This window comes from Perca fluviatilis, chromosome 12, assembly GCF_010015445.1.
Source record: "Perca fluviatilis chromosome 12, GENO_Pfluv_1.0, whole genome shotgun sequence".
NCBI lineage: Eukaryota > Metazoa > Chordata > Actinopteri > Perciformes > Percidae > Perca > Perca fluviatilis.
The window spans coordinates 5,172,035-5,186,329 of record NC_053123.1 but is presented as its reverse complement, the minus strand read 5'-3'; the positions used below and the strand labels follow the sequence as shown (position 1 = coordinate 5,186,329).

The window sequence follows — 14,295 nt, the reverse complement described above, 5'->3', positions numbered from 1 at the left end:
GGCACCGCGATGTCCGCTGGGAAATGAAGTGTGAATTGCACTGAACATTAACCTATACTTTCTCTAAAGCACTACAATTCCCATTAAAAGAGCAAAAGGGCCAGATCTTTTAGAGCACCTGAAAAGAAATTCTTTCATATGTTCCAGCGGACGATTTAACTCAGTATCTGTCACAAATATGACGGAGGGGACGTAAGTATTTGTTTTATTTAACGGATAATGTCGCCAAAACTAGTGGCTTTCGGCGTTTTTATCCGAAATAATGATGTGAAAGCGATAGGAGGCAATTACGTCTCTGTCAAAAGTTGGCTGACTAAATATACACTGTTGTGATAATTTCAGTGTCTTCTGTAGGATGAGCGACTCGTGCTTTATAGTAGGGCTGTGCAATTAATCGAAATTTAATCGTGATTATTATTTCCGCTCCCAATGACTACAAAAACAGAATAATCAAGAAAAACAATTATTTAGCTCATACCTTTTGCAAGTAAACTCTTATTTTCTCTTGTGTTCTGAATGAAAAAATAAAGTTTCAATAGGAAAATTATTAAGGCAAAGTTCACAGTTGTATGTTTTTACTGTTGATTTATTTAACTTTTTCCACAGTTTTTTAAGTTCAATAATGGCAACATCTTTCCAGAAGTCAACGAGTAATTGTGTTAAATTATCGTGATTTCAATATTGACCGAACTAATCGTGATTATATTTTTTCCCATAATCGAGCAGTCCTACTTTATAGTGAGTTAGGGCATTCTGGCAGGTGGGGAGTATCTATTCTAAATTGACTACTACAGTGTAAATGTGCTTTATAAAATAAGGCAGTTTGTTGGGTCATTGTGTCAAGTTAGCTGACTAACGATAAATTAGACATTTTAAAGTGGAAACGCTAAGGGTAATCGGCATATGCAAAAGTGGAAAATGGCACATTTAGTGAGTGCTTCTAATTTATGCTACCTTAACCCCTTTCTTTACTCTATTTCAGAGGGAAATATTTTTTTATAAAACATGACAGCTGCAGTTACTTTCTAGATTAAAATTCAACATAAAACCCCATGCTATGCATTTAATATAGATGATGCATTATGATGCATTGTTACAGGTGAAGCAGCCCAATGTATATAAAGTAGTAGCTCAACCAGCTAATGCATCAGTTATTATGATCAAATGTGCTATCAGGAGCCATTCTGCTAAATGAGTACTTACTTTAGATACTGTAAATACATTTTGCTTTTATTTTGAATATTGTACTTTTTACATCGTGGTATTGCTATTTTTACTTAAAAATTAAGATCCTGTTCCACCACTGTAGACAGAGGCTTGTAAAAGCATTCATACCCCTTGAACTTTTCCACATTTTGTCACGTTACAACCACAAATGTAAATGTATTTTATTGGGATTTTATGTGATAGACCAAGACAGAGTGGCGCATAAGTGTGAAGTGGAAGGAAAATGATATGTGGTTTTCAAAAGATAAAAACAAGTGCAAAAAGTGTTCAGCCCCCTTTACTCTGATAGCCCTAAATAAAATCCAGTGCAACCAATTGCCTTCAGAAGTCACCTAAGTATAAATCCAGCTGTTCTGTGAAGGCCTCAGAGGTTTGTTAGAGTCAACATTAGTGAACAAACAGCATCATGAAGCATTTTCCTCCCCCTCCACAATAATGCCCTGCTTTGTGTTGGTCTGTCACATAAAATCCCAAGGAAATACATTTACAGTTGTGGTTTTAACATGACAAAATGTGGAAAAGTTCAAGGGGTATGAATACCTTTGCAAGCCCCTGTATGCTTACAATTAAGGCAATTATTGAACCAAGTTTTAATATCTTATTTTCCGTCTGACAGAATCAAATACCTAACTGTAGATATGGTTTGTGGATGTCCCACTTCAAATAATGCAAAACAAGATACAACAAAAACACAAAATAATAATAATAATAAACATGAATCAACACTTAAGGCACAGCTAACAATACAGGTACAACATACAAGGAACAATGTCAGTAGGTTTTAATTGATTGTATAGGTTTTCATGGTATTTCTGATCCCCTGTGAATGAACAGCCAGGTCGTAGAGGAGTTCAAACTGATTTTGAAGGAGAGGAAAGTTACCTTTAAATATATATTTATATTCCCATCACCTATAGACACATGTTTTGGATTGTGTATCAGACATGAGTAGAGGGGTTTTGAACACATAAAAATCACCAAACACCTGTATTCTCGACTGAATTATTGCTGTTCTTGTAGGCAGCTGCGGAGGCGCGGGGGGCCTTACAAGACGGAGCAAGCCACAGACCTGAGCCGCTGGAGGCTGACTAATGTGGAGGGCAGGCAGACCTGGCGCTATGTGGAGGATCAGGACACCCCAGACAGAAAGCAGACAATGCTGGAAGCCCATTCTCTAGGCTTGGACACGGTAGGTTTAGAATCTTTTTTTATTTATTTATTCTTGTTTCAAATGGCAAAACAAATGCTTGGTTTGTGATTGTTACTTATTCACTACTTTTTACATAGTACTCTGGGTTGAATTGACTGTGTAATTGTCTCTGGACAGTTTGAACAACAGTATAAAACAGACAAAATAGAAGTATATAAGGAGAATAAAGTGTGTGAATAGTGAATGATATCAGATCTAGCCCCAGGGAGGTCCTAAATTACCAGGCTAGGAACTAATAGACTCCTTAGACCTACTTATTCTTATGTACGAAAACTAAAGAAAAATAACTATTTAGCTGTTTCTGTTAATGGTAACCAAAGTGGCTGGCAGAGCCCTGAAATGTATGACATGTGTCTGGTGTTCATTTCTTATCGCCCATTCTCTCCACAGAGTACGTTTGTGTCTGGCTCCCCAGCTGCCCACACAGCTGTAGATGCAGCTCTGAAGGGTATGCACTTCTACAGCCACCTCCAGGCCGAGGACGGTCACTGGGCAGGGGACTACGGCGGACCTCTCTTCCTGCTCCCAGGTAAGCCAAATCCTCCTCCTCCTCCATGTCCTTATATTTGACACCTGTAATGTGCAGCAGCTATCTTTTGTCCTTTCGTGTAAAAGAAAAGTTTATTAAAGCCACTAAGTGTAGAATTTGGCATTGTGATATTTTGTAAGACACTGTGGTAGACCGAAGTGCACACTGCTTTAATTACACCAGGTGACATGATTTCTAAAATTTACAGAGAACATTTAAAAAAAATGACCTCTTTGTGGTATGTGATGAAAGATGATGGGGAAAAGAGGGTGTGGGGGTGGAGCCGCAGCACTAACCATTATTCAGCAGAAGATTTCATGACACCAGTGTTTGTGTGCATGGGATTTTATGTCTCTCACTGTATGGGTGTCCATTTCTGTGCTTTAGGTCTCCTCATCACGTGCCATGTGGCTAAGATCCCTCTGGCTGAAGCCTGGAAGAAAGAGATGGTGAGGTATCTGCGCTGTGTGCAGCTGCCAGATGCAGGCTGGGGTCTGTAAGTCAACAGCACTCTTTTTTTTTTTTGTCTTATGATATCCTCACATGCCATATCACTAAAGTGCTTCTTCTGTAAGATGTGTAAGGTCACTGTAACAGCCAAGAGGTGGTAGACGTACGCTTTACCCAGTATCGTTCATACCAAAGCTTGACTCCAAAAAGTGGGAAAACGTCCATTCCAGAAATGATAGGGTCAGTGTTTATAGTGCGATGTAATGTTATGATGCAAGTATTTCCATATGACTGTTAAAGAACTGCTACAGGAAGACTGGTGTAGTAATAACAACAAGTGTCCATTCATCCCCACCGTTACAAAAGAATTACAGGAGAAACGTCTAAAAACCTACAGGCTCGGGCTGTCTGAAATATTGCTTATGGCAACATGGTGGATGTGTTTTGTTTTTCTTCAGACATATTGAAGATAAGTCTACCGTCTTTGGCACAGCGCTGAGTTACGTCTCATTAAGGATCCTGGGAGTAGAGCCCGATGATCCAGACATGGTCCGAGCCAGGAACAACCTGCACAGCAAAGGTGGGAAAGAAGAGGTTGAAATGGTCCCCAAAAAATGCAACATCAGTTGTTGATTACTGATCACCTGTCTGTACTGATAACACACAGTTATAAAAACACACTGCCATCCCCAAAAAAGTCCAGATGTGAAAAACATTTTTTTTTATTTTGTAAAGGCGGCGCTGTGGGGATTCCCTCGTGGGGTAAATTCTGGTTGGCCATTTTAAATGTCTACAGTTGGGAGGGAATGAACACACTGCTGCCAGAGATGTGGTAAGTTCTAACATCCCATATTATCATCATCAGTCATGCTTTGAAGGTGCAATTGATGACATTAATAGCATGGATAACATTCAGCCACTAGATGTCCCACTCTCCCTTTCGTTGCATTCACATCACAGCAGGTGGTTACCTGGCAACGTCTTCATTCCGTGTTGCCCCATCTAGCTCTCGCTGGATCCGCTCATCCGCAACCAGACACAAAAAAGTATTTACCTCCTCAGTTGACCACGGCGTGGTTTTGCGGCTTGCCATAACAAAATATATATAAAGTCCTGTAAATAGTGCAGAGAGTAGCTAAAATCTCACAATCTCTGGCTAAACTATTTAAAAATGGCGCGTTTGTTCAGGTCAGGACACTCCGCACTCTTGTCTGCTGATGACGTGTAGTGATTAGTGACGATTCTCTCCGACCTATCAGTAGCCTGCAGGTTTTCACGTCACCTTTTCGGCTCGCCTCAGCTCGCTTGGAACCTCGACTGAGGTGGTACTGAAAAAAGTACCTGTTAGCAGGTACCAGGTACTTTTTTTCGTAATGGAAAACCAAAAAAGGCGAGCAGAGTCGAGGCGAGTCGAGCAGGTACCATGTGATGGAAAAGCAACTTAAGACCTACTAACACAAGCTGGAACCAAAACTTCATGGAGATCTTACAGAGATTAACTAAACGTTCATTTTGGACCCACAGTTTTTATTTAAATGGTTATTTCACAATCATAATAACCACACCTTTCTAAAAGCTGGTTATCCAAAACAGTTTACTATGCACATAACAAACACACGATGTCCTAAGGAAAGGGCTGTAGCCAGTAAGTGATGCTTATGTTTGCACACATTTACAATTTGCAATCAATAGATTTTTTTAAAATGAAAAACGTGTCAAATATAAAATACTCAATAAAAAAAGACACAATAACAAAAAGGTAGGTTGGATGTGTACACTATGATCCTTCTTAGCTTATTCATGTTAAATGCCCAGTTTTTCTCTGTCTTGCTTTCAAGCTGCTGATGGACATGTAAATTTTTTCATAGCAAAGACCAGACATCGTGTGTTAGATTAGTACATTTAAAAAGAGAGAGAAAGAGAGAATTTTCTGAGTCCATGTCAAACATTTCTTTCTTCTATATCAATTCCGGGGTGATGGATGTATTTGATCTGGTCCAGGTTGTTCCCCACTTGGATGCCAGCCCACCCCTCTACCCTGTGGTGTCACTGTCGCCAGGTCTACCTCCCCATGAGCTACTGTTACGCTGTCAGACTGTCTGCAGATGAAGACGCCCTGGTCCTCAGCCTCAGACAGGTGCTGGAACCATCTCATTCCACAAGGGGGGGCAGGGAAACTCAGAATTTTTATACCGTTAGAGGAGAGTGTGCTTTTCATTCCTGGGTGTATTTTGTTGTTTATTTGTTTAACTCTCAAAGCTAAATGTAGATGATATGTTCTAATAATATTACATAATTAAATATCAATATTAAAAGTCAGAGGTGCAACTTATTTTCATTATCAGTTAATATGTCATGTATTTCTTTGATCAGTTGATTAGCTGTTGAGGCTTTGAATTGTCAGAGAAAAAGCCCATCACAAGTTTATAGAGTCCAAAGTGAGCTTGCTTGTTTTGTCCAACAAGTAGCCCAATACCCAAAGATGCTTGATTGACAATTCTATAACACAGAGAGGCAGCAAACTGTCATCCTTGAGAAGCTGGAAACGGCAAATTTTTGGCATTTTAGCACTGTAAATGACAAAAATGTTTAAACCATTAGCAAAATTGTTGCCAATTGATTTTCCTGTTGATTAAGTTATTCAATAATCAGCTTTTTGCTGTCAGATGCTTACAGTTACAGTACAGGATTGCTTTCCTCAGTCAGAAGAGTTGAGTTAACATTTCAACTCTAAACATTTTTCTACTGGAAAAAAAACTGCTGCCTCTTTGTATTAAAGCAGCCCATTTGGGTTTTTGAAAAGACATTGGCAAAAGTGGTTAAAAATGACAGTACTTTTGGAGAAAGTAGAAAACTATCAACATCACAGACTGATATTATACAGATGGATGACTAAAGAAAGGAAAAACAAACATGATGTGTCTTAGTAAGGTGCTGGGCCACCTCAAGCCTCCAGAACAGCTTTTGTTCCTCATAGATTATTCAAGTCTGAGCTGTACTGGACGTAGAGTTCCGGTCAATCCAAAACCTCCCGTAGTTCTTCAACTTGGTTGAGATCTGGTGATTGTGAAGGTCAAGCATCTGCATTGGTTATATTCCCTTACTCATTTAGTTAGACTCCCCCCCCCCCCTCACCTTTATATCAGTGTAGGAGTATGAAAGGGTGGAATCTTCCATTTCTGTGATCCACCTTTGAACTATGCAGAGGTAACAGCCCTATGCAGTTTCTCTTTTATTTTTGGCAGTATTGAACTGAAATGATATATGAACCACTTCTTTACATATAAGATATAAACACACAGTATGTTTATATACAGTACAGGCCAAAAGTTTGGACACACCTTCTCATTCAATGCGTTTCCTTTTTATTTTCATGACTATTTACATTGTAGATTCTTACTGAAGGCATCAAAACTATGAATGAACACATATGGAATTATGTACTTAACAAAAAAGTGTGAAATAACTGAAAACATGTCTTATATTTTAGATTCTTCTAATAGTAGCCACCCTTTGCTTTTTTATTAATAAGGGAAACAATTCCACCAATTAACCCTGACAAAGCACACCTGTGAAGGTAAAACCATTTCAGGTGACTACCTCATGAAGCTCATTGAGAGAACACCAAGGGTTTGCAGAGTTATCAAAAAAGCAAAGGGTGGCTACTTTGAGGAATCTAAAATATAAGACATGTTTTCAGTTATTTCACACTTTTTTGTTAAATACATAATTCCATATGTGTTCATTCATAGTTTTGATGCCTTCAGTGAGAATCTACAATGTAAATAGTCATGAAAATAAAGAAACACATTGAATGAGAAGGTGTGTCCAAACCTTTGGCCTGTACTGTACACATGCATAACCAACGTCCTGCTCTTTGTTTATTAGGAGCTTTATGTCCAGGACTATGCAACCATCAACTGGCCTGCTCAGAGGAACAATGTGGCAGCATGTGACATGTACACATCTCACAGCACGCTGCTCACCGTCGCCTACAGTAAGCATGCACAGCACACTGGGCACCATGATGACAAACCACCTACAGAAGCATGTTGCTGCAAAACAGGCAGCACACAATGATTGTTCACATGAAATTGATGATGATGTACACTTTTGACGATAAAGGGGATGACACAAATGGGTTGCACATTGCAGATTAGCATTACGCTCAATTGTGACAAAAATATTAGGCGTATGCCTGGCAACAAGATGATTTTAACAATGATGAAGAAAAGTTGTTTTCATTGGAATTTCCCTAAAAGTTTAACACCCCTAACCTGGTGACTCTGTTCCTGTTGCCCCGCAGTGGTGTTGAATGTGTACGAAGCCCACCACAGCACCACGCTGAGAGGAAAGGCCGTCAAAGAACTGTATGAACACATCCAGGCTGACGACAGCTTCACTAAATGTATCAGCATTGGACCGGTAGTATATACACAGATACAGAAAACACAGATATAAAAATAACAAAGGAAACGGATAAAAATAGAGTATTGGAAATATGTATGCTTGACACAGGATTAAAAAAAACTACAATTTATTTTCAAAGGTTTTCAGATCACCGTAATTTAAACTGACACTGTTAAAGAAATAGAGGGTGGGAGCATGAAGTATTGGCCTTTCTCCTCAGATCTCCAAGACTATCAACATGCTGGTTCGCTGGTATGTGGATGGTCCCTCCTCTCCCGTCTTTCAGGAGCACGTGTCCAGGATCCCAGACTACCTCTGGTCAGTCAGCCGGTCTCTAACAACTTATTTTTGAAACAAAACAGACTTCTGTTCTATCACTGACTAAAACAAATTAGGTGATATATTCAATGTTCTAATGTTAAAAAAAAAGGTTGAACACATGGAAACAGACGATCTCGCATAGGAGTACAGAAAAGACTGAACTTAAATACACAAGACAGGGGACACATAAGGGCGGGGACAGGTAATCACACAGGCGGGAAAGTAGAAGACAGGAAGTAAAACAAGACAACACATGGGAGAACAGAGACTACAAAATAAAACAGGAAATGGAAAACTAACAGAAAACATGAAACAAAGATGCGCAAACAAATATACAATTGATAAACTAACAGTAAGTTCTCTGTGTTCCAGGTTGGGATTAGACGGCATGAAAATGCAGGTGAGAGTTTCTTGAGTATGACAGTACACATTTGTACAGATGTAGTAGTAGTAGTAGTAGTAGTGGTACTTTTGTAGCTGTTAAATCTTTATGGTGTCTCGCCCTAAAGGCTCACATTTAGGAGTGGTTAAGGAGCTCAGATATTCAGAAGGAGCTCGGAGTACAAACACTGCTTCTTTTGCAATGAAAGGAGTCAGTTATGGTGTAGATAAGCGGTGGAAAAATGGACACATGGACTTATAACTACCTTAAAACTAAATCAACTTTTCACCTTCCAATTACATTCTTTTAGCCTACTTGCTGGTTTCACACGTTGTCTTTTGTCCTGCAGTCAGAGTTTCAGTACTCTTAACTTAGTCGGAGTGTTTGATAGGGGTGGGGGAAAAAATCAATACAGCATAGTATCGCAATATTTTTCGTGGCAATACTGTATCGATACACAGACGCCAAGTATCGATCTTTTATGATATATGTGTTGGTCAGTCTGTCTGCTGGACAATCCCCATTTTGCAGCAATACAATTGAAGTGAGATGAACAAGCAGAGAAATGTATCTTTTTAGATAAAACAAATGTTGACAAAATTGTCCTTTGGGGACATCATTTGAAACTGGGAAAAATTTGAAGTTGGAAAAAAGGTAATAAATTGCAATATATCGCAGAATATTGCGATATGTTTAAAATCGCAATAATATTGTATCGTGATGATATCGTGAGGCCTCTGGTGATTCCCACCCCTAGTGTTTGACCACTTTGTCCTTTTTTGTTGTGCACAGGGTACCAATGGATCTCAACTCTGGGATACTTGTTTTGCTGTACAGGCTTTCCTTGAGGTAACGCAAAAAGAAAAAGGAAAAAATGGCTACTCAATGCAAGCGAGCAAGCAGGCATATATTATAAAGATCTAAGAGTAGATGTATGCGTGTTGGCATAAAATCTTGGTTTAATTGTATTATATAGCGGTAGCTGATTATAATTAGTTGTTTGTTGGGCTTTCAGGCAGGAGCCCAAGATAATTCCAGACTAGCCGAGTGCCTCCGAGATGCCCATCAGTTTCTCACCATCACACAGGTACCACCAACATCTCAGTTACACACGGTTTTCATTACTCAGTAGGAATAAAATCTTTATCTTGACATTCTACTGGTATAATGTGTTTGGCAGTGCTTCAGCTTCAGTTTTTTACTACCAAACACATTCAGGTGTGCTAAAGATCAAACCTGTAATATGACATGCTTTTAACAGTGATTTGTTTATGTCTGCCACTCTAAAAGATACCTGAGAATCCTCCTAAGTATCAAAAGTACTACAGACAGATGAACAAGGTAAAACTAATATCATAAAAGAGCCACTTTTCAACACTTATTATAATAAAAGAAAACTCAAATGCCTTTGAAAAGGAAGGCAAAAATGCCCCCTGAATAAAAAAATTCTTGGCCTGTTGGCGTGTTTGAATGCATTTTTTTTTATCATTTCGTATTCTGTATTTCTTTTTTGTCAGGGAGGCTTCCCCTTCAGTACCCGCGACTGTGGTTGGATTGTGGCAGACTGCACGGCGGAGGGCCTGAAGTCAGTGATGCTGCTGCAGGAGCTGTGTCCCTCCATCGGCCAGCTGGTCCCCTCAGAGCGCCTGTATGATGCTGTCAATGTGGTGAGTCTGCACTCAGTTCATATCTGGAAGACTCATCATACTCCCATCAGTTAAAGTCTTTTTTTGGTTTTATTTTTGGTGTAAGCACATACATATGCAACCATTGTCATATTTCCCAAGTTCATCTTTTATGAAAAGCTCCAGAATTTTTATTTTGATAACACTGGTTTAAAGGAATAGTTTCAAATTTTGCAATTAAACAAAAATGGACTGTAGTCTTTCAGTATTACAGCTCCTTCACTGTGTGTCTATTTTCTCCTTGTAGCTGCTGAGCATGAGGAACTCTGACGGAGGATTTGCCACATATGAAACTAAGAGAGGAGGGAGACTCCTGGAGCTGCTCAACCCCTCTGAGGTGTTCGGTAGGTCTGTGGGGTGTGTGTGTGGGTGGGGGGGTCCACGGTCCACGTAGAGTCTAAAGATACTATGTTACACAGGCTCTGTATTCTGCAGACCACTCTACCTCTGTCTCCTTTTTAAAAACTCTTCGCCCATCCCCTCCATGAAGTACAGCTGAGCTGACGGTGCGTACAAACTATATCCCAACATAGGGCCTAATGCACAACGAACTCCAAAAACCAGCGATGAAGAAAGTAGGCCTGTCTAAATATCTGTGTGAATGCGTGCATATACAGTAAACTAAAATGTTATTTACTGTATATAGTGCAACCAATGTAAATTATATATTATTAGTAATACATGCATAATCAAAATGTCTTTTAAAACAAGAAGCTGGACGCACCAGGATCGGTTTTCTAGATGACAATGTATGTTTATTTTAAAATAACCACAAGTAGATTAAGTGTTCATAAACCGCATAACGGCCAAAAAAGAGGCCTAAGTGCCACAGAGTAATAGACTATGCAAAATCGTTCTTTTCCGACAGTCCAACAGTATGTGAAAAATTCTAAAAAGTTACAGACTATTTGTTTCTTTATAATAGGCATACATAAATCACAATCATACTAGGCTAAATTTAGGCTTCCATCTGGGCCTGCACGGCGACAGGAAAAAGACGCAGCGATGTAAGACACCGTGTCTCTACCTTACGATGATTTCGGTACACCAAACGTAGATTTGCGCTGAGGAGTTCAGCTGATAAACTCTGCCATGAGACTCTGAATATCCAGATCATCCAAAATGTCTTTGTGGAAGTGAAGCAGTGCCATGTGTGAAAGTCTACTCTGAGTGAGCCAGGTTATAAGGCGGCGAAGAGCTGAGAAAGACCTTTCGGAGACAGCAGTAGACACTGGTAAACAGAGGCACAAGTGGATCAGCTTTTCCACCTCGGTGAAGAGTCCTCTTGTTTGTGGATGTAGAGCTGATACAAAGCGAGCAAGTTCTTTAAGAACACACTGAAGATAAATTTAAATCATTTTAAAATTACTGAAATTATCCCTCTCTTCATCCCACACCCTACACATGACGTACAAAATGTTGTGGAACAGAAGCAACAACTAGAGATATTTATTAGAAGAAGACATTTTATTGTTATCGCTGTTTTAAAGCTTTGCCACCAGGGGGTGCTGCAGGTGCACCCCCACTTCCCACGCCTATGTTTAATGCACTTCACCGCCAGATATGTTTAGTCTTAAAACATTACTTTCAATTTACTGCATATTATTGCACTTAATTGTGGAGATAGAGCTTATAAATAAGTATAAATCCATGGCTAAAGATTAACAAAAGGGCATGACATAAAGGTCACTGAATTAATTGATTGATGATGTCATAATGACAGCATGATACAAGTTGGGGCATGATTGAACTTAGAGCCGCACGGTTCACGCTGCCAGGACTGCCAGTGTTACTCAACCTGCAAATAGGCAGATGGGAAAAAGGGAAACAAAGTAAGCATGCCATTTCTGTCTCCTTTCAACTTTTTCAATTGGACTCTTCATATGTTGCAATATTATGGTCTTAAATATCCAAGGGCAAATATATTGTCATGTTCCCTGTTAAAAAGAGGATCCCGTGTGTGTTATGAAATGTGATGTTTGTTAGTAACACTGTGTTCTCTCTCTCTCTCACACACACACACACACACACACACACACACACACACACACACACACACACACACACACACACACACACACACACACACACACACACACAGGGGACATCATGATAGATTATACCTACGTGGAGTGTACTTCAGCAGTAATGCAGGCTCTGAGGCACTTCCAGAAGGCCTACCCTGAACACCGTGCTCAGGAGATAAGGTATACTACACACATCTATTAGTTTTAAATGGCACAGAAACGGCTGACTGATCTGATGAAACACGCATAAACCTTGACAAAGCTAATTCCACAGTAAGCTGGCTTTAACCCACATGTGTTAAAATCATATTTTTTGCTATCCAGTATTTGTTTAAAAACGTAAAATTGTTTTAAAAAAGAATAAATGGCAGACAAAAAAAACACTGACACACACAGACACTTTTACCTAAATCATTTCTCAGTCTTGATGATGTTCGGAAGAGAAGATGTGGAGGGTTTCTGTTAATGTGTTTGTTGGTCCCGTTTTAAGGTCCACTCTAAGAGAAGGACTGGAGTACTGCAGGAAGGTGCAGAGGCCTGACGGATCGTGGGAAGGGTGAGACTGCACTTTCTGTTGTACTACCTGATATGCTAACACAGGTCATGTTTAATAGAAAATAATTATTTTGCTCTCGCTCAGGTCCTGGGGAGTGTGCTTCACATATGGAATATGGTTTGGCCTTGAAGCCTTTGCTTGTATGGGTCACATCTACAAGGATGAGTAAGTGTTCCACTGTTCACTAAAGCTTTACACTGAACCAAGCACACAGTGTAATCCTTAACTTGCCAAGCCACACAGGACACAGATAAACTCCTAGCCCACATACCTAATAGCACTACTGTGCCTCTGTTAACAGGGATGTGTGCGTGGAGGTGCACAAAGCTTGTCAGTTCCTGCTGGACCGGCAGATGTCTGACGGAGGCTGGGGGGAGGACTTTGAGTCGTGCGAGCAGCGGCGCTACGTCCAGAGCAGCAGCGCTCAGATCCACAACACCTGCTGGGCTTTGTTAGGCCTCATGGCTGTCAGGTAAAGCTCAACCCAGAGGCTTGGTGTTTACACTGGATCACAATGCAACTGGATATGATGGGATCAGGTTTGGAAAATCTGCAAAGATTGTGCTGTTGCCTTTAATTACATGCATGCTGTACAGTTGATTCACCTGACTACCAAAGGGACTTGAAGTTGTTGATAGTCAGTTAAATCCACTCAAATTATTTCAATCAAATCTCTTGTGTGCATAACCAGGCATCCTGACAGGCAGGCCATTGAGAGAGGAGTGAAGCTGCTGATTGACAACCAGTTGCCCAATGGGGACTGGCCACAGGTGAGTCTCTGAGGACCATATATCTTATTAATTACAAGTCCTACACTCTAATTATATTTAGCTTACGCCGCAAGTAACTAATAACCAATGAATCTAATGATGGTATAAAATATAATGTGAGCTTTGATATGTGATATCCTGTGCTTCCCCTCCTCAGGAGAATATTGCAGGTGTGTTTAACAAGAGCTGTGCCATCAGCTACACCTCCTACAGAAATGTCTTCACAGTCTGGACCCTCGGTCGCTTCTCAACGCTTTACCCCAGCAGTCCGTTGGCTGGGAAGGTCAAGCTGTGAAGACTTTTAAAAAGGTGCATCAGACTTTGTGCCACGATAACAAAACTGAATGTCAACAACAGCCACCAAGTTCAGTCAATCAATGGAAAGTCCATCTTTTTTGTTGGTGACATGAGCTGTCCTAATGGAGTCAGGAGTCTTAATGAATCGCAGTCAGCCTACCAATGTCAACATGTAGCCCTTTATGGACATTTAAACACTTCAATTGTGTTTTCAGATTTGAATCTATCAGATAAAGTAACACATTTAAAGGTGCTCTAAGCCATGTCACACGTTTTTTTGTCACATACATCAAACATCTCCTCACTATCCGCGAGCTGCCTGTCCCCTGAACACACTGTAAAAAACGCGGTCTCTGTAGACAGCCCAGGCTCCACAAACAGCAACAAAAACAAACTGGGCCAACCTGCACCACCAAACATAACAGTGTTCC

General features: G+C 40.1%; 1 protein-coding gene across 1 annotated transcript; it reads left to right on the top strand.

Moving 5' to 3' along the window:
* Nucleotides 1-47: 47 nt before the first annotated feature.
* Nucleotides 48-14,211, top strand: LOC120570458 (lanosterol synthase-like). Its single transcript, XM_039818825.1, has 22 exons — nucleotides 48-192; nucleotides 2,248-2,416; nucleotides 2,828-2,966; nucleotides 3,354-3,462; nucleotides 3,875-3,996; nucleotides 4,152-4,248; nucleotides 5,418-5,553; nucleotides 7,305-7,413; nucleotides 7,723-7,841; nucleotides 8,047-8,144; nucleotides 8,520-8,547; nucleotides 9,322-9,378; nucleotides 9,545-9,616; nucleotides 9,820-9,870; nucleotides 10,047-10,196; nucleotides 10,462-10,558; nucleotides 12,316-12,421; nucleotides 12,732-12,797; nucleotides 12,882-12,962; nucleotides 13,099-13,269; nucleotides 13,489-13,567; nucleotides 13,725-14,211. The coding sequence occupies exons 1-22, from the start codon at nucleotides 179-181 to the stop codon at nucleotides 13,860-13,862; spliced, it is 2,208 nt and encodes a 735-aa protein (XP_039674759.1). The 5' UTR covers nucleotides 48-178; the 3' UTR covers nucleotides 13,863-14,211.
* Nucleotides 14,212-14,295: the final 84 nt, after the last annotated feature.

What these genes read in the sequence shown, in the direction of transcription:
- LOC120570458 (XM_039818825.1), top strand. An exon ending in TGGTCCTCAGCCTCAGACAG is followed by an intron (nt 5,554 to 7,304) that starts GTGCTGGAACCA and finishes TTTGTTTATTAG; the next exon opens with GAGCTTTATGTCCAGGACTA. An exon ending in AATGTATCAGCATTGGACCG is followed by an intron (nt 7,842 to 8,046) that starts GTAGTATATACA and finishes CTTTCTCCTCAG; the next exon opens with ATCTCCAAGACTATCAACAT.